At 41.2% G+C, this 19,938-nt stretch overlaps 1 protein-coding gene across 3 annotated transcripts in view; it reads right to left on the bottom strand.

The window, feature by feature from the left end:
• COL5A1 (collagen type V alpha 1 chain) overlaps positions 1-19,534 on the bottom strand; it is a 307,559-nt gene extending 288,025 nt beyond the window's left edge. For 2 of the 3 annotated variants that reach the window (XM_007475262.3, XM_016433131.2), the window contains exon 1: positions 18,909-19,453. In XM_007475262.3, coding sequence (XP_007475324.1) covers positions 18,909-19,008 — 100 coding nt within the window. In that variant the 5' untranslated portion in view covers positions 19,009-19,453. Of the gene's footprint in view, positions 1-18,908 lie in introns of all 3 variants that reach the window. The other variant, XM_007475261.3, reaches the window with a different exon arrangement.
• Positions 19,535-19,938: the final 404 nt, after the last annotated feature.

The following is a 19,938-nucleotide window of genomic DNA, read 5'->3' as shown; positions in this document are numbered from 1 at the left end:
GTTGAGGAAACTGAGGTAAATACCTTTAAGTGACTTGCCCAGGGCCACACAGCTAGTGAGTGTCTGAGGATGAATTTGAACTCAGGAATATGAGTTTCCTGCTCCAGGACTCTATCCACTCACTATGCCACCTTGTTGCCAGCTTATCAACTCCTGACAAGCACTCAATATATCTTGTCCCATTTCTTCTTTTGACACTGTTGATCATAAGCAAATTACTTAAGTAAGCCTCTAAAGGATCAAAAAACCATAACTCTAGATCTGAAAGGGACCTCAAAAGTGATCTAGTCCAAGTATTTTACAACTGAAGAAACTGAGGCCCAAGAAGGTCAAGAGACTTGCCCAAGGTCACACAATTAAGAGGCAATTTTTAAATACTAATCCTCTAATTCCAAAGCCAAGACTCTATCCAATGCTCAATCCATGCTGAATCCAAACTGAAACCAATCAGTTATGACCTATTGTATGTTCATTCTTGTGCTGGAACATTCATATAATGTTTGAAGCAGAAGGAAATATCTGACTTAGTGGGACTCTCTCCTCTGGGACACGAAGACTCTTGAGGACCAGAAAGAGAAAGTGATTCTCAATGGCAAAGCCAGGTGTAGATGACAAGATGCAGATATCCTGACAATCAATCCAAGACTCTTTCTACAATTAAGACAACTCAGCTCAGGTAGACTGAAAATTGGGAGGCTATCAATAAGCACAATAACAGCTAGCATTTATAGCGTTTTATGGTTTACAAAGCATTTTACATGTATTATCTCATTTGAGCCTCACAACAACCCTGTGAAGTGTTATCATTATCCCCATTTTATAGATGAGGAAAGGGAGGAAGAAACTTGCCCAAGGTCACAGAGCCAGGCATCAAACCCAAACCTTTCCAACGCCCAAGTGCAGCACATTTATTTTTTTCATATCTGGTTTTGGTTATTCTGCAACTATGTAAGGCATTGATTCATGGGAGTCATTCCTTCAGGAAAGTGCTATGAAACAGCTAGGTGGTGCAGTGGATAGAGCACTCAGCCACCTACAGGAGGCAGACTGAATACTTGAGGCATCTAGAGCACAGTGAGATTGGAAGGAAGACTAAAGGAGTCACGGAAGTCTTCATGGAGGTAAGATTTGGGCAGTTAGAAATGAGGGAGGAAGGCATCCCAGGTTATAGCATTCATGAAATTCTGGCCCAATTTACCTCACTGCTCACTACAAGGAGTTCTCCCTCTTTCAAACACTTGGCACTGACCCAGTCATAGCTCACTCATCTGGAAGCTCATGCATTATCTGACTGGTGACATTTCTGTCTTCAGAATCTGCCAACAGGGTTAAACATGGCCCAAAGCATACAAGTCAGAATCTTAGGCATGACATTAAAAGCCTAATTTCCTGACTCAGCCCTGATTATATCCTGAGCTAAATCTCCAGGACTGATGCCACCCTCCCTGAGAGCACTTTCCCTGCCTCCCTGGGAGGCTCTATGAGGAAGAAGTAACAGCACTTGACACTTAACTTTCACAAAACACTTTCATGCCACCGCTCTCATAAGTTTCTTGCAGAAACACCTTGAAAAGGGCAGGCCATGATAATGTTTTGTACACTTTAACCCACAGGATAAATGTGAGGTCTCATTACTGTTGTATGATCCATGGTGCAGTGGAAAGAATTTGGATGTCAGGAAACTCTGCCCTGATGCCAGTTCTGTCAACTTTTGTAAATCATTTATTTCCCTTCTTTAGATCTAAGTTTCCTCATTAATAAAATGAATGGAACTAGATTGATATAATGTTTATGGTCTGATTCTGCATGGGTATTCTATGTTCTAAAGTCCTTCCCAGCTTAACATTCTATATTCTAAGGTTTCTCCAGTTCTCATATTCTCTGTTCTAAAGTCTCTTCTATTCGAACACCCTGCATTTTTCCTTTCTTCCTTTCTTCCTTCCTTTCTCTCTCTCTCTCTCTCTCTCTCTCTCTCTCTCTCTCTCTCTCTCTCTCTCTCTCTCTCTCTCTCTCTCTCTCTCTCTCTCTCTCCCTCCTTCCTTCCTTATAAAAACCTTTACCTTCAGTCTTAGTTCAATACTGTATTCCAAGGCAGAAGATTGGTAAGAGCTAGGCAATGGGAGTTAAGTGACTCTGGGGTCACACAGCTAGGATGTACCTGAGGTCAGATTTGAACCTAGGACCTCCCATCTCTAGGCCTGGCTCTCAATCCACTGAGCCACCCAACTGCCCCCTAACATTCCACATTCTAAGGTTTCTACAGCTCTTACATTCTATTCTAAAGTCTCATCTAGGTCTAACTTTCTACATTCTAAAATCTTTTCAGGTCTCATATTCTCTGTTCTAAATTTGCTTTAAGTTCAGATATTCCATGTGCTGAAGTCTTTTCTAGACCTGACATTCTATGTTCTAATTCCCCTGTGAGCAGGTCTAACAATCTGTGTTCTCAGTTCCTCTAAGCTCTAACACTGGCAGTTCTTTCCTTGAATGGACACACACTGCGCTGCTGCCTCTCACTACAGCCTGCCTTGCTCACTCATTTCCTCAGACCAAATCAACTGTTTCAAAGTTGGGGTCATGAATCTAGAGAACTTTAACTTTTTTCACTTTCAAAATGCCAGTGACTAAGTCGTCCTGGAATAAGCCCAGGGGTGCCGGGACATTCTTTGGTCTCGAGAATGGAAAACAATTGATCCAGCTTTTGTGTGAGTCTCTACCATGAATGTGTGTTGTACAAAAGGGCAGTCCAAGGGCAATATCACTGAAGGTCAGAGCACAGACAACAGACTAGCAAACCCAGAATTCTCCCTGTCATGCCCCTCACCAGTCTTCCTTTAATTCAATCAGTTTAGGATGATGGGACTATGGAACTTGGAGCTGTAAGGGGTCTAGGAGATCATCTAGTCCAGTGATGTCAAACTCAAATAGAAACAGAAAGTTACAAATTAATATTAGCTATGTTTTACTGTAATTTTATTGATTTCATAAAACATTTCCTAATTACATTTTAATATGGTTAGGGCTGCATTCAGGAATTTTTTTTTAAACCCCTACCTTTCATCTTGGAATCAATACTGTGTATCACTTCCAAGGCAGAAGAGTAGTAAGGGCTAGGCAATGAGGGTCAAGTGACTTGCCCAGGGTCACACAGCTGGGAAATGTCTGAGGCCAGATTTGAACCTAGGACCTCCCATCTCTAGGCCTGGCTTTCCATCCACTGAGCTACCCAGCTGCCCCCTGAATTCAGGAATTTTGCAGGTTGATTGCTATAGAAATTTGACCCCTTCGATCTAATCTCATTTTGTATATGATGAAGTTGAAGAATTTCAATTCATTTCAGTTCACTTCAATTCAACAAACTTTTCTTAAGTGTTGAATATATTCAAATATCCATTTAAAATAGAAATCTAAATTGTGAGGTTTCAGCCTCTCTTCACAAAATCATAGAACTGCCGAATTTTAGAGCTGGAAGGAACCTCAGTGGCCATGTAGTTCAACTCACACATAAAGGAATCTCCACTATAACATGCTAAACTAGTAGTTATTCAATTTCTGCTTCAGAACCCAGGGGAATCAAGGAAGCAGGGCAGGTAAGTGACTCAGTAAATAGTTTCAAATCCCGTCTCAGATACTTCCTAACTGTGTGACCCTGGTAAAGTCACTTAACCTCACTTGCCTAGCCCTTGCCTTTCTGTATTGTAATTGTGACTAAACCAAAAAGCAAGGATTATAAAAATAAAAATAAATAAATAAGTGAAGAAACCTGGGGAGGGGAGCAGAAGGGAGGCAGGGATAGATCATCATGAGGAGAGATGGCATATCCTCTCTCTCCAACTTAGCCCTTCTTAGGACATCATTCACAGACACTGAACTAAATAAATGGTCCAGTCCTGGAACAATTTTCATCACTCAAAATAAAGCAATGCTTTTAAAATGTTTTGCCTCCAATTTGAAGGCAGCCTATATTATGGCAATGTAAGACATGTTACCTCAGCCAAGGGATAGTGGGTAAGTGAATACAGAATGTTCTTGGGCACTTAATCTCTCTGCTGGCCATTCCTATAAGAAAGTCTGGGTTTTTACAAGATTCTCTGTCCTTAACAGTCCTGCTACTTGCCAAGATGAAGAGATAATGTGGTATATAGAAAAAAGCCCTGGACTTAGAGTCAAGGGACTGGGCTGAATTCTCTCTCTTGCTACCTCCAATCTGTATGGCCCTGGGGAAATCATTCCCTTTCTTTGGCACTCAATTACACTAGCTATAAAGCAAAAAAAAAAAAAGCTAGTCAGGTAGTCCCCTGCCTTTCTAACTCTAAATCCTAAAGTCATTTTGTGTATATCTCATAATTAATCATTCTAAAATAAACAAAAACAAAAACAAAAACAAAACATTTTCAATCTGATTCAGCTCCCTGGAAAGAAAAATTCACCATGATTCTGTGTGGGTGGAAGTTTTCTAACAAAAAGGAATGACCTTCTAGTATTACCTACTTCAGGAAAAGGTAAAGATGGGACTGCAGTCATATTTCATCATTTTAAAATATTGGCCAAGAAAAAGAAAGGGGGAGGCAAGAGCCCAAATGCTTAGAGAACATTAGCCGTTCTCATTCTTTCCTTCTCTGACTCTTTTTCTTCTTTAGATATTATATGAGCAATTTGATTTCAGTTTACTCCCAAACAACAGAAGCTTGGAATTAGCGGTGTGCTTTTTGTTTGATGTTTGTTTGTTTTTTTCTTTTTGGTACCAAAAAGGACCTCAATGGGTGGGGGAAATTCTACCTCTTCCCTTGGATGAGAGTGAGGCCCCAGAGCAGGAAGATTTAGGAGGCTCATCGTTTCTTCCCCTATTCTCTGAGGCAGAGAAGAGTGGGTATGACATGACAGAGAATTAGTACTGGAGTTGTAAGCTGCAATTCTCTTTCTGTGGGTCTTTCTCACTGGTTCCGGGCTACACACTGTGCTCCAAAGTTGGCAATTTCCCACCCCAGAATATCACATTGCACTACCAGCATGCCCTTTTCCATTTGGTTTGCATATGTATGAGAGATTTGTTCATTCCCACCATTCCTCTCCACCACACACACCCAACCCCTCCTCCCCAATCTCATCATTGCTATATTGGTCCGGCCCAGATGAGCCACATATTTTTGATTAACAATTGTATTATCCTCAACCTCCAAGTAGCACCTTTCGGGCTGACCAGTTTCTACTGTCACTCATCATTGTGACGCAAAATTCAAAAGAAGTCCTTGTAAAAGCTCTTCTACCTGCCCATCTACCTACATCCCCAAAGACTCGCTTCATTTTAATTCTAAAAGAAGTTAGGAATATAACACTGTGCCTAGGTTGGGTTTGCTTTTGTTTTCATCTTCCAGGGGCCTCCATCAGGAATGACGCTAACTATCCCTAAAGAAGAAAGACAAAATTAATTTGGAACTTTTACAAGTGTAACTTTCTCCTTTCTCCAAAAAGAGGGCATGCTAATTGCACAAAAAGAGGAAGCGATGATTACTCTTTGGTATTTGCACATTGCCTAGGAAGAAAAACCCAACCACTGAAGTAAAATTACAGCTTCATACAACCCAATCTGCATTTCTGGCTTCCCAAAGGAGCCTGGAGGATCAGGAACACAGCAGCAAGTAGAAAGAAATACTCAGAAAGCACCCCAACCCTCCCCCCTTTCCTCTGAAAACAGGAGAGAACTTGCAAGATTAGACTGTGAATGTGAAGACACCAGCAAGGAATCCTTCATCCGGGCTGAAAAACTGGCAATTGACTCAGTCTTTCAAGAAGCCAATTGAGCTCAATTGCCAACCTCAGTTTTTCCATGTAAAGCCTCTTCTGAGCTGGGATGGGGGTGGGGGGCAAGGAGAAAGCAGAGGGACACATTTTTTCCATCTGTAACATGTCTCTGGCTCTGAGCTGCCAGTTTTGCTCAGCACACCCACATTTGTTTGTCTTTTTGCACAAAGCATTCTATTTACAGTTTAAAAAACTTTAGAATGGTCCCCTAGCTTATTTGCCCATTCAGCACATAACTGAGCAAGCTCGGTTCTCCTAAAGAAGGCAGACATATAGCAAGGCAGAACTATGGCTGTAGAGAATTGCATTTCCACCAGCCACTTTCATATCAAGCAAAGAGAACAGAATGAAAAGCCAAGGGCTCAAATTGACTCATTGGTCTGGGATAATGTGACTTTTCCTAAAACATGAGGTATATAGTAGATCATAACAGATTATAGACCTAGCAGTAGAAGGGACCTCGGGGATCGTCTTCATTTTATAGATAAAGAAACTGAGGTCCAAGGATGTTAAGCCAAAACCAGGTTCTTTTCTACATTATTACAGAAGCAAAAAAAAAAAAAGCATTCAATTCAGTCCTATTGAAAACAGATGCTTCGATGATGCCAGATCAGGAATGGAATAGAGAAGGCATCTGTGTGAATACTATAGTGGAATTAGACAAAATTAGAACTAGACTGGGGCCATAGAGAGATCAGCTGGTCCAGCCCCCTCATATTAGAGGCAGCTAAGTGATGCCATGCCAGGCCTGGAGTCAGGAAGATCTGAGTTCATATTCAATTTCAAACACGTAATGGCTGTGGGATCTCAGACAAGTCACTGAGTCTTCCTCTCTCAGTTCTCTCTTCTATAAAATGAGGATAACAGAAGCACCTACTTCCCATGTTTGTTGTAAGGATCAAACACACAATACAGTGCCCTGACACACAGTAGGTCCATAATAATTGCTTGTTTCCCTCCTTCCTCATATGGCAAATGGAGAAACTGAGGATCAGAAGGGAAAGGGGGCTGACTGATCTCATATCACAGACTGAAAATGTGGCAAAACTTGGACTAAATCCCACCCAGGTACCCACTTTCCTGGACCGGTGTTGTGCCATCACATACCACATTGACCTTCCTCTCAAATCAATCTTAGAAATCATTTTATTTTTATATCCATGTCAACACAAGAGAAAGTGAGTATTTTTTCTCTCTCCCACACCCAGTTTGAGGCTAACAAAATGTGGTCCATATAAGGCAAGAGAAGGGAAAAGGGTAGAAGTAAGGACCTAAGCAAACATTTTTGCACCTAAGGCATGTGACTTGAAACAGTGGATTGCTGGGAATGTTAGGGAACCCAGGACAGCTACTTCTGGAAGGACCTCTAGTAGTGAGAAGAATGGACAAGCCATGATATGTAGCTGCTGTCATGTAGCTTTCTATTTAATTAATTACTCTGGATAACCAGGGGCTAAGTTCAATGTTTCCTATGCTGCAAAAGGACTAAAAGTATTATCAGCAGCTTTCTAAATTCCTTCTACATTTCATCACACCAGAGCAAAGCCTTAGTGGTTCCAGGAAATTATAGTTCAGTTCTTGGGAAAGGCCCAATGTTAACAGGCCTTTGTATGGATGCTTATGAACTACAAATGTGTATAGTGTCTTGAAATTCTTAAAGATATATGACTTATGCCACAGTTACCAAAGTGAGATCCTTCAAGAAATGTCAACCTTTGGAACTGCACCTTGGCTATAGGAGGGGGGTGGGAGGCAGGGAGGGAAAGAACATGAATCATGGAACCATGAAAAAATTTTCTTAATCAATAAAATAAAATTTTTTAAACTTAATTATTCTGAAAAAAAAATGTCAACCTCAAGAAAGCATTGGGTGAGGAGTCAGAGAATTCAGATTCAAAGCCTACCTCTGTTCTTTACTAGCTAAATAATTTAATCTCAATGAGTATCAGTTTCTTTGTATGTAAAAGTAAGGATTGATATGGAAATTTCTAAGACTGTTGTTAGTTCTAAGTCTATAATCCTAAACCCTTCTAAAATAGGTCTGTCTATGTTGGGGATGACAAATCCTCAGAGCCAGGAAGGAAAGAGAAGTTTAGGGGGCAGCTGGGTAGCTCAGAGGATTGAGAGCCAGGCTTAGAGATGAGAGGTCCTAGGTTCAAATCTGGTCTCAGACATTTCCCAGCAGTGTGACCCTGGGCAAGTCACTTAACCCCCATAGCCCAACCCTTTCCACTCTTCTGTCTTGGAACCAATATTGATTACAAGACTGAAGGTAAAAAAAAAATGAAGGAAGGAAGAGAAAGAAAAAGAGAGAAAGAAAGAAGGAAAGAAAGAGAAGTTTAACTTAGCAAGAAAATCTATGAAAACTCTGGCAACTAACCTCAGTACACCTATAACTGTTTTGAGGGGGAGTGCAGTGAGGAATGTTAATGGTGATGATGATGATGATGATGATGATGATGATGATGATGATCAGTCATTTTCAGCTGTGTCCCACTCTTTGTGACACCATTTGTTGTCTTTTTGGCAAAGACCCTAGAGCAATTTGCCGTTTCCTTCTTCAACTTGTTTTGCAAATGAAGAACTGAGGCAAAAGGGACTAATAACTTGACAGGATCTTGTAAATGTGTGAAATGAGATTTGAACTCAGGAAAAGGAGTCTTCTTGACTCCAGGCTAGCACTCTATAACTTAGCTGTCCCACAGTACTTTTCCAAAGAAATAACTCCAGCAATCAGTGCTTAGTTACAAAATAACCAAAACCAAGTATGAAAAAAAATTTAATTATTTAAGTTTTCATGTGCTTTGCTTATATGGGAAGTTCTGTTTGTGAGATAAGATCTTTTAGGATAGTATGGGAGGAAAGGAAAATGTGGGTGGCCTTTTAAAGGAAACCGAAATGTAGAATGCAATTTCACTTCATAAAAGCTCTGGGTCAGTCCTTAAGCTAAAGTTAAGAAAGTGATTCAGTAACAGATTTTCTCTGATGGAGCTGGGACCAGTTTAGTCAAGCGGTTCAACTAACTCTGAACTAATTAAATAAAGAGAGGCCTTCTATCTAAGACAAAGAAAAGGATATGTTAGTAAGTATAGGTAAAAATACAATTTAGTGTACCAGGTCACAAAGTGAGTTAGTGACAGATCTGACACTAGAACCCGGGGCTCAAAATACTTCCCTTTGCCAGTAGGTGCCACCATTGAACACATGATGTTTCTAGATGGCCAATTTTTTTCAATTTAAGGATGGGGTCCAAAGAAATGAGTAAATAAACAAATTAATTCATTTATCCATTCATTAAGTTAAATACTTTATTAAATTAGTTTGATTATAATGAGGGATACTTGAATTATGGATCAGAGAAAACTTCCCTGAATGATATTCCAAGGTATATAACGTTTGAATAGCAATAGGCAGGATTCTTTAAGTTACTATAACTTACCTATTCATCTCTGTGGACCTATAGCTCATGTTAAGTCTGTTAGTGGTTGTCCTGGTTGTAAGTAAGAGTAGCAGGAGTAAATTTAAAATGTTTAGCTTTTAAAAAATATTTAATATATTCTTTCATGTCTTGACCTCAGTTTCTTCTTTCATAAAATGGTGAAATTCGGTCAAATTGTTTCTAAAGATCTTTCATTTCTTACCTCCTATGTTCTCCATTCAAAGATTCTGTGACCTAAGGTTTCAGATACGTCTGATGTTCTACACCTCTGTGATTTATGTTATAAGGACATTTTGAGGTTGATGAGTGACATCTAACTGTCTTGTCTGGAAATGCCCAAGTCCCCCTTATCTATATAATGAGATTTCTCCTCCCATCACCGCTGACTACTAAACATTTTAAAAAGCTGAATGAAATTAAGATTCTAAAACCTATTTCCTTAGGTTTTGAACAATGATACAGGTATAACTCAGTGGAATTGCTTGTCAGCTCTGGAAGGGGGGGTCATGAATCATGTAACCATGGAAAATATTCTAAATTTTAAAAAAATTATTAAAGAATAAAACCTATTTCCTTTAAAGAAAATATGGTAAAGAAGTCTTCTTGCAGTTGCCTTCCTTCATCCATATAGATATCAGCATGGAAATCCTCACTAGTCATCTAAAGATAGAACTTTAGGCCAACTGTGAGAATTCTGCTTATCCGTGTCTCATATCTTGCCAAGAATTTCTCTAGAGGCTACACTTTATTACTTCCTGTATCTGTCTCTGTCTCTGTGTGTGTATGTGTCTCTGTCTCTACATGTCTTTCTCTGTCTCTGTCTGTCTGTCTGTCTCTTCAGTACAGAACTTTTTAGCCCAGGCTCTTTGCTTCAGAGATACTGCCCCCTCGGGGGACTGAGCTCAGACCCTCCAAAACCCACAAAGTGTTGGGGAAATCAGTCTCAAGACAGAAGCACTATTCAAACTGTGGTTTCCATGAGTGAGGCCTGAGTCAACACAAGGGAGTGAGATTCAAAGCTTACATGAAATTATTCTATACAGGGTGACAACATCTTAACCAACCGCCAATGATCCCAAGCCAATGGGGTTAGTGTATCCAAGACCTTTGTTCATCTGTTCTTCAGTGCCAACCACCATCCAGAATCGGTCCCAGCCAAGCTAATTCAACTTTGTTTCAGCCTCCTTATTCCCTTGACGTGATCCCTCAGTACACCTAGTTATGTGGCAGCATAATTAAATGTAGGGGCAGCTGGGTGGTGACACTGAAAGAGGGCCGGACTCACAAACACGAAGACCTGGGTTCAAATCCTTAGTCACACTATAGAAATGCTCCCTATTAGGTTACTGGGCATACCCCCAGAAGGACTTCTCAAGTAACAATTCTCAGTCACTAAGAGGGTTAAAAAGGGTTCCTGTGTGCATCTGGAGTAAAGACTTGGAAGGAGATCTTATGTTTATTTCATACCCAAATCTGACAGGGAAGGAGGTGCTAGACAAGGAAGGGGACTCATTCTGGCATTCCCACCTTTTCCTTTTCCTATCACTTCCTCATTTACACCGAGGAGGATGTTTCTGTTGACATGGGCCAAATACTGTACAATTTGGCATGTTCTGCCATCCTGTGGTGGGAACTACAGAAAGCTTTGAAGGCAGAGTAATAATATTTAGGGTAATATTTGCCCTGTGGGTAAGCCTAGGGGCTTGGATCTTACCTGATCCTCTATGACACACCTCCAAAGTCTGCCTTTCTGGGTTGTCTAAGGAGTCAATTCATCATATAAGAAGCTTATTATGTATGTGCTAATAAGAACTTCCTGAAGCCCACAAAGTCCTCTTTCCCCCTCAGGAAAAACATTTTTCACTGTGGCCTTTAGGAGACATCTGTCCTCTACTACAGTGGTTAAACTCCTTTTATATACTTCCTAAAGATAAAAAAGCATTTATTATTGTCTATGTCTTATCTCCCCTATGGAATAATAATGTGGCATTATGGAAAAATTACTGGACTTGAAATCAGGAAAAACCTGGGTCCAAATCTTTCCTACCACACTGACCATCTCCATACTGTATGGCACGTTGTCTTTCTGAGCATCTTATCTCCTGCATCTGATACTTGAAATATTTACCTCATCAGGTTATTTGTGGGGAAAGGACTCTAGAAACAGGAGATTCTTTATTATTAAATTGCTGGGGAGGGGACAGAAACTACAGCTTATTTATCATGTTATCACCCCCAATACCTACCACAATGAATTATAACAACTGAGCATCTGTGTGGTGCTTTAGACACCATTTGATCATTTGATAAGCATTTACTATTTGACAAATGAACAAGTGAATGAATAAATAAATGAGTGAATGATTGAGTTCAGAGCTTTGACCCTGGTGATGGGAATTTCAGGGAAGACGACAGATAGCAGGCCAGGATCTCCAGGAGGGGAGATATTTTAGGAGAAGGCAAGGCCTTGCATCACCCCTGGTCCCACATCAAATGTGCAGATCAGTTGTTCTGCCTTTATTTGGGTCAGCTCAGCCATCACCCCTCAGCATCTTAATTACACATGGTCCATACTAGAAGCCTAATAATTAACATCTGGCAAACTCCTGACATCAGATGAGCAGATTATATGTATTTAGAGAGAGGAAAAAATAGAGGAAATAATTATAGAACAACCCTTCTGTGTGTGCAGAAATAGAATCTTTCATCAAGTGATCTTGAGGAACTGACAAAGCCCTTGGATGCAAGGTAAACCCTTATTGATAACTTACTATATGATAAGCAACTTTCCCACACTGATAGCATTTGTCTTTAAAACATCAAGATTCCTATTTTACTTGTTGCATCTGTCTCAATCTCATAAAGGGAAAAACTCAGCACTGAAAAGTTTGCTTCTCATTGCCTAATTGCACACATAAATCTTTGATTATCTGGCCCCTCATCAGGGCTTTCATATGAGCTTTCTCACAAACATCCCATATTTTGAACAAGCACATTACATAGCTAGTAAGTCTGAGTGGGATTTGAACCCAAAATTTTCTGATGCTAGGTTCCACTGTATCATAATGCTTTTTTAGAATATAGATATGATTTTAGCACATATTCTACCCTATTTATACATAATTATATAATGTCATTTATATATGATATATGTATAAGGATAAATAGAAAGAAAAAAGAAGAGAAAGAAGAGAAGAGAAGAGAAGAGAAGAGAAGAGAAGAGAAAGAGAAGAGAAGAGAAGAGAAGAGAAGAGAAGAGAAGAGAAGAGAAGAGAAGAGAAGAGAAGAGAAGAGAAGAGAAGAGAAGAGAAGAGAAAGAACAAGAAAAGAAAAGAAAAGAAAAGAAAAGAAAAGAAAAGAAAAGAAAAGAAAAGAAAAGAAAAGAAAAGAAAAGAAAAGAAAAGAAAAGAAAAGAAAAGAAAAGAAAAGAAAAGAAAAGAAAAGAAAAGAAAAGAAAAGACATGAGAGGCAGTGTGGTGAGTGGTCAGAGGATCAGCCTTACAGTAAGACCCAAGTTTGACTCTTGCCTTTGATACATACTAGCTGTGTCTATGGATAAGTCCCAAACTCTCAAGTCTTTAAGACTGTAAATTACAAATAAACTACCAATCTGTCACAGGGGAAGATGTTTCCAAGTCAGTATTCTTACATATTGATGAAAACACAGGTCTGAATTAAATAAAGAATGAAAGGGGTTTACTTCTTCAGGAGTCTTACATTTAAAAGATGGGTAGTGAGATCATTTTTTTGTTGTTTTTTTGGTCTTTTTTTAAGCCTATAGACTAAATAGTACTGGCCCACCATCAAGGCTGGACTTATTCCATTTTACTCCAGAGATCTGTGCTCCTCTGGTAAGAGCACCACCTCTCACATGGGCTTCTTTCATCCCCCACAGCAGGATCTGCCATCCAATGTAAGCATCTGAAAATGTCACAAAATGGAAAACTCCTTCTCAGTGCCAACTCAGCCCTTTAATTGACAGATGTGGCCAGATGACAATAAAGTTCATATGGGACATTGCTGGGCTATTGATTCTCTCAAAAGTATGTATTCCTGTTCCAGTCATTACGTTACTGAGAAGATTCAGAAAAAAGGAATGTTTGTATTTGGCAGAAGAGTAAAGACTCAAAAGGAAAACTTAGATCTCTTTAATATCAAAAGTTGGGGGAGGGAAAAGAGAGGAAGGGAAATGACTCCTTCTGGAAATATCACCAATAAAAAGCTTCTTTTTGCTTTAATATTGTTTTCCACTTTGCACAAAGGAAGTAGGTTTCTGTTAAAGCACATGGGCCAAGCACTATGCTTTGGAATGTCCTGTTACCTGGTTTCATAAGGAGTTTTGAAATAGATAAGTTGATGGAGCACAGAATAATATGGGAGCTAACTAAATTTGAATTCTTTTCATAAACATTTATTGTGTCTGCTATATATAAGGTATAATATTCAAAGTTAAGAATACAATAAGATAATAATCCCTGGATTCAAGGATGTCTCTACAGAGGACATTAAATGTATACATAAAAAATGATAACTACTCATTTGAAGAAAGCAGAGATCATTTACTTCAGGGGGATAAGGAAAGGCTTCACAAAGGAGATTGCACCTGAGTTGAACCTTAAAGGATTCTAAGAATCAGAAGTCATAGAGGACATGCTATGCAAAATGCATGGAGGCAAGAGATGGGATGCCTAAATGTAGAGAATATCAGGTCATTCCATTGGCTAGAACAGTCCTTATATGAAAGGGTTCAAAGTGAAAGAAGTTTGGAGAGGTAGGAGGCTAAATGTCTATTTTGAAATGATTTAAATTCCAAATGGGGGTGGGGGTGGTATTCTACAGACAATAAGACTCATGGAAGTTTCAATGGAGTAACAAGGTCAGACCTATTTTGGCAGCTGTATGGAGGATGGAGAGTTAAGAAACTAGAAACAGGGAGACCAATTGAGAGGCTGCTATGACAATCCAGGAAAGAGCTGAGAAGACTCTGAACTAGGTAGGTAGCACTATAAATGGAGAAACAGGAACAGGGGAAAGAAACGTTGAGGTCAAAATGACAAGACTAGGCAATTAAATGGCTATGGGGAGTGCAAGGGAGTAAGGAGCCAGAGAATGCTGTAAGGTTGCAAACATGGGGAACCAGAAGGAAGGTAGTTAAAACAGAAAGAGGAAAGTTTGAAGAAGGAACAGTTTTGGGGAGCGGATATGGAGTAAAATAAGTTTGGTTTTATACCTACTGAATTTGAAGTACCTATTGAACATTTAGGTGGAGATGTCCAGCAAGCAATTAGTGATGTGGGAAATGAGCTCAAGAGGAAGATTAAATTATGTATTAAGATTTGAGAGTCATCTGAATAGAGATAACAATCTCCCAGGGGAGCTGATGAGCTCACTGAAAGAGGGGTTTTATAAAGAGAAAAGGGCCCAGGGCAGAGCCCCAGAGGAAACTCATAAGGGGGGTGGGCAGGGATATGGATGAAGATCCAGCAAAGGATCCTGGGAAAGAATAGAGAGCAGTGCCACGAAAGCAGAGGGAGGAGACAATATGCAGGAGGAGGGATTAGTCAACAATTAACTGGAAAGAGGGATACAGAGAGGAAGAGAAGGTAAAGAGGAGAAAGAGGAAGAAAAGATGTTGATTGTCCTCATAAACCTCTCTCTTATGGCCTGATTATTCAAGAAGGATAGGGAGAAGCAAAAGCAGGGAAAAAAATGAGATACATGTGGAAGAACTTTGACAAAAATGTAAAACAGCTCTATAAGGCATTATTATAACCACTGAGAGTCATTCTGGAGTAATGAAAAATGGATTAGCTTTAAAGTAAAGAAAAACCTGGGTTGAAGTTCTAACTCTGGCACTTAATACCTCATGGGAAAGTTATTGAACTCTCCCCAAGCAACTAAGACTGTAAGTTACAAATGAGTTGCCGATATGCATTGTGAAGAGAATTTACACACAGGGAGTTCTTCATACTAACAGTATTACAGATGGAGACCCTCTTTCCCCTAGCCAAAAATAAAATGATCACTAATAGAGGTGATTTGGCTCTGTCATGATTAACCAATGGTACTACCCACTAGAAGAACAATAAGAGAAGCTTCCTGGCCTTGTGCCAAGTTCTCAATGGAACTGTTATTAGCCCATGAAAAAATTATCAATGAGTGACTGTTTCATCATGCCAAAAGTCCTTCCGCTCCACCCTTCTGTAACTCAGAGGGAGGGAAAAGGCCATCATAGGGGTCCCCTGCACAGGACTGGGAGCAACAAAAAGGATGAAGAGGGAACAGCTAGGGGCGGGTTGGGGGTGGGAGAGAAAAGGGAGAAATAAAAGACAGAATCAGCAAAGCTTGGCCAAGTCAAAACCAAGGGAGGGGCCATGGTGAGAGTCCACAAATATCTGAAGGGTGGGGTATAGGGGTGGGAATATCATGAGGCCAGATGACTTCAAGGGAGAGCCAGACACTCAAAGCGATGAGACGAAAATAAGAGAAGGAAAATTTAGATTTGATTCCAAAGAAAAACTCTGAACAGTGACAACTGCTCTACCATGAATAGCCTCTGAAGGATGACTAGAAACCCCACCCACCTGAAGACATTTAAAACTTAAGCAAAGAAATAAAGCCATTAAAGAATACATTTCCACTGTAACTGGTACAGGGACTAGATAATCTAGTTGATTTCCTGCCCAAGTTGTTTGGGGAAACATGGAAAAATCTTCTTTGCCAATGTCACCGGTTCAGTGGAAGATTTATTATTTGTGAAAGTTCCCCCCTCCACCTCCACCCACTCACTCCCAGAGTCAAGTATTCTTCAAGGGAGATAGTACAAAAAGAAGTCACATGACTTTGTTCTGGCAACGAAATTGGGACAATATGACCTCAATTTCCAAATATTGGGGTCATGTTTCATTTTGCATATACTCTCTCCCCATTAAAATATAGAACACTTTTCCCCCAAACAGCCAAAGACTAAATCTTACTTTCCATTCTTTCATTGGCCAAGAAGAAAGCCAAAAAGAAAAAAAAAGAGCTGTTACAGAATAACTCTGAAAACATCTGGCAGAGATTCCCAAGTGAGTAAAAAAGGGAAAAAAAAGTCACTCGCATATACCTTTTTCCATTTGCTCTGGATTTCCAGTCCTAAGCCATCAACTCAAGCAATGAATTACTGTATTAGCACATCTAAAACCAGGATCAAACCGTTTTGAGAAAGGGCTAGGGGAAGAGGTTTACCTACACCAATGCAGACAGGCAGAACCAGCACAGATGCACAAGTTTTTGAAAGGTCTATCTTTTAAAAGTTAAGTAGTGATCTCCACCAAGTAAAATAAGATGGTCCATTCCCTGTCCTCACTTTTTTTCCCAATGAAGATTCCACTTCCCCATCCCTATCAATAGAGAATTCAAGCAGAGTATTAAAAAATAGCAAAGCCACTGATTTTGACTCTCCTGAATGCCAAACGATATTTCTCCAAGCCTTTCTGAATTATCCAGGAATGAAGATCATTGTTAGGAAGTTTCTTCCCTAGGTTATCAGATGGCAACTAGAAGCAACTTTTACCTAACTGGGCAAAAACTGCCTATTCTTAGCAGGTAAGCCATGGGACCTCCCTTTCCCCCTCTCATTCCTGGCTTTCTTTCCCTTACTATCTCAAAAGGAATTTAGAACCAAGGTATCCTATAATATCAGAAGGTGAGTGGATCAAAGAATGTAGTAGTGGAGGGAGCATAGATTTATAGGAGGAAGAAACTTTAGAGATTATCTAATCCAAACTCTTCATTTTATAGATGAGGAAACCAAGGTCCAGACAGACAAAGAATTTACCTGAGGTCACACAGGTAATAAGTCAGTGTTGGGATATGAACCCAAGTTCTCTGGTTTCCAATCTCAAACTCCACTCTCCATCTAATCCAAGCCCTTCATTTTACAGAAGGGGAAACTGAGGCCTGGAGAGAGGTTATGTGATTTTACCAAAGTATTACTATAAATTAACAGCAGAGTAGTTATTTGAACCTAAATTTCCTGACTCCTAATCCTGTCAAGTAATGTTTCCACTTTCCTCCAAGCAATAGAGCTGTCCCAGTATCCAAGTACTGCTTCCTCTCTCTAGACAATCAAAAGCAAAATGTACCAAGAGGACAGAAAGTGCTTCCATTTGAAAAAAGGAATGATTACTAAACTTTACTTCATTTATAAAAGTGGGGAGGGGGAGGGCTGGTGAATAGTAAGGGGAAGAAAAGATGCTGTCTATTTACAACTGCTATCAAAAGAAAAAGGAGCCCCTTTCATCCCACCTCTACTAATCAGAAACTTTCCCCCCCTGGACTTGCCACTAGAGTATGTTAAAAAGCAAAATACTTGGAAAAAAAAGTGATAACATCACTCTTCTGCCACAAACTTGTCTGATCTGAGACAAGTTACTTCCTCCCCCTGGGTCTTAGTTCTCCATCTGTAAAATGAGGATTGGATGGTCCTATAAGATCCCACCCAACTCTTATCATTATATGATTCTACTATTCTACTCCCCTCCCAGATTACTCTCTCCAAAACTTTCCCCTTTTTTTCTCTGAAAAGCATAATTCTTACTCATTAGGAGATCTTACCCTTTTGAAAGTTATATCTATAATGATCCTGAACTGAAGATATTTGCCTTAGGGTCTATTAAACCCTGAATGTCTTAACAGACAGCCAATACTCAGTCGGGAAGGTCTGGGTTTTAATATGACAGGGGCTTACCCCATCACTCAAACCCCTCTCTCCTCCCACTGGGCACCTCTGGCTACACTTCCAGGGCGGTTGCTACAAATATTTTAGAATAGTTTATATAACTTTGATCACAAGTTTGGCCTCAGGTTCTGTGCACCCAGTCCTGGAAGGAGAAACAAGCAGAAAGTTGTATGCCTCGTAGCCTGGGGAAGGGGAGAAGAGGGTTTGAAGAACATTTTTGACCTTTTTCTTCATCCCCAATGAAAAAGCTTGAAAGAATTTGAATTAAAATCCCTTGCTCCCTCCAATCACGGAAAGAAGACAGTACCAAAAGAAAGAGAAAGTATGAGGCTCCCTATCCAGATTTGCAAAGTCTCACTTTAGTACCTTGGGGGCTGGGGCGGATATATAATCTAGTACTGGGAGGATGGAGCTATAGGGGGCGACGGTTCCCAGTTTTAATAAAGAAAAGTTTGAGGCTTTGCCTGTGTGGGCTAGAGTTGAGTGCCTTTGATCTGTGTGAGTAAGAGTAGAACAGAGCTTTCTGGACAAAAGTAAGACTTCCTCAAAGACGTTTTGGTTCGTCAAAAATGCTCCATTTGCACACAAACCTCTGTCCTGCTACAATTCTTGCTTGGGAAGATGGAGGGAAGAGAAGCGAGGGATTATTGTTATTTCAATGTTTCTTCCCTTTTACGGGGCCCCAGACAAATGGCATCCAGAAGACTTCAGCAGCTCAAACTTTCTCCCCCCCCCCCCTCCTCCCCAACCCGAGAATGCACGGGCTCTGGAAAGCCCAACTCTAGGCAGCTCCGACCCGCCCTGTCCCAGTGCCTCAGGGCGCCCCTTGCAGTTGGCCCCAGAGGTGCCCAGAATGAAACAAGTGCGCACTACTCGCCCCAGCCCCGACCCCAGCCGGGGTTGAGAGGGAGAAACAGCCTGAGAGCCTCGGTCCAGGCTTACCTGCGTGGCTTGGCCAGAGGGCGGAGAGGAGGAAAGTGGCGACCAGGAGCGGGTAGTCGCGTATCCAGCTTCGCCTTTTCCACCGTGTGTGGGCGTCCATGCTCACGTTCACCGGGGACCGTGGGGCAGTTTTGTAGAGGGGGCACTTAGCCACAGCGCTGAGGAGCCCAAAGCACCAAAAAGATCCTGGGAAATAAAAACTTTTAGGGAGCCATGAGGAGGTTCACTTCTCTCTATCTCTCTTTTTAAGGAAAAGAAAATGAATTTTAATGTTTTAGGGGGCAGGGAGGGGATTCGAACTTGTTGCAGCGTGGGGGTTGTCGGGTCTGAACGGTATTAAGAGACCTCCCCCACCCGGATCTTTCTCTGACCCCCTGCCCTCTTTCCTTCTCTTCTCTCTTCTCTCCTCTCTTCCCTCTTCTCCTCCTCCTCCTTCTCCTCCTCCTCCTCCTCTCCTCCTCCTCCCCTCGACCGCTTCTTCTGGAGATCTCGTCTCAAGTGATGTCCCCTGCCAGCCGGACGGAGGAGTGAAAACCTTTTCTATTTTCCCCCCCTTTCTCCCTCCCTCCCTCTCTTTTCTTGAAGGCAGAGAGAGGCAGGGGCTGTTGATCCAGGCAGCCAGCAGCAAATCAGAACTTGACGCCCGGGTCTCCGAGCTCGGCCCCCAGTCTCCCACTGGATAACGGGGCTAGTGGGGGGTGGGGAGTGCTGGGGGAAAGGAAGGGGGGGGGGGGAAGTTTTCTAGCGAAAAGGAGGTGGGAGTAGAGAGCGAACGTGTGGTGTGTGGCAAGTCTGTTCTTTTCCCTGCAGCGAGTTCCCCCAACCACTCCAGGGGAGTCGCAGAAGGGCAGGACCAGCGGCAAGTTTGAACGGAGTCAAAGTAGACTTTCTCCGGGTGGCTGCTTCTTGAGCTTGGGCGGGGCTAGTCGAGGGGTCCACACCTGGCCGAGATCCACTGGGATGAATCCAAGATCTCAGAACAAGAGTCTTTGACCGGCTTCAGGATACTGGGTCTGGAAGAGGCCTAGTG

The sequence above is a fragment of the Monodelphis domestica genome, chromosome 1 (assembly GCF_027887165.1).
Source record: "Monodelphis domestica isolate mMonDom1 chromosome 1, mMonDom1.pri, whole genome shotgun sequence".
NCBI classification, from domain to species: Eukaryota; Metazoa; Chordata; class Mammalia; order Didelphimorphia; family Didelphidae; genus Monodelphis; species Monodelphis domestica.
Note: the sequence above shows the minus strand (reverse complement) of the source record. Positions and strands in the feature narration are given on the sequence as shown.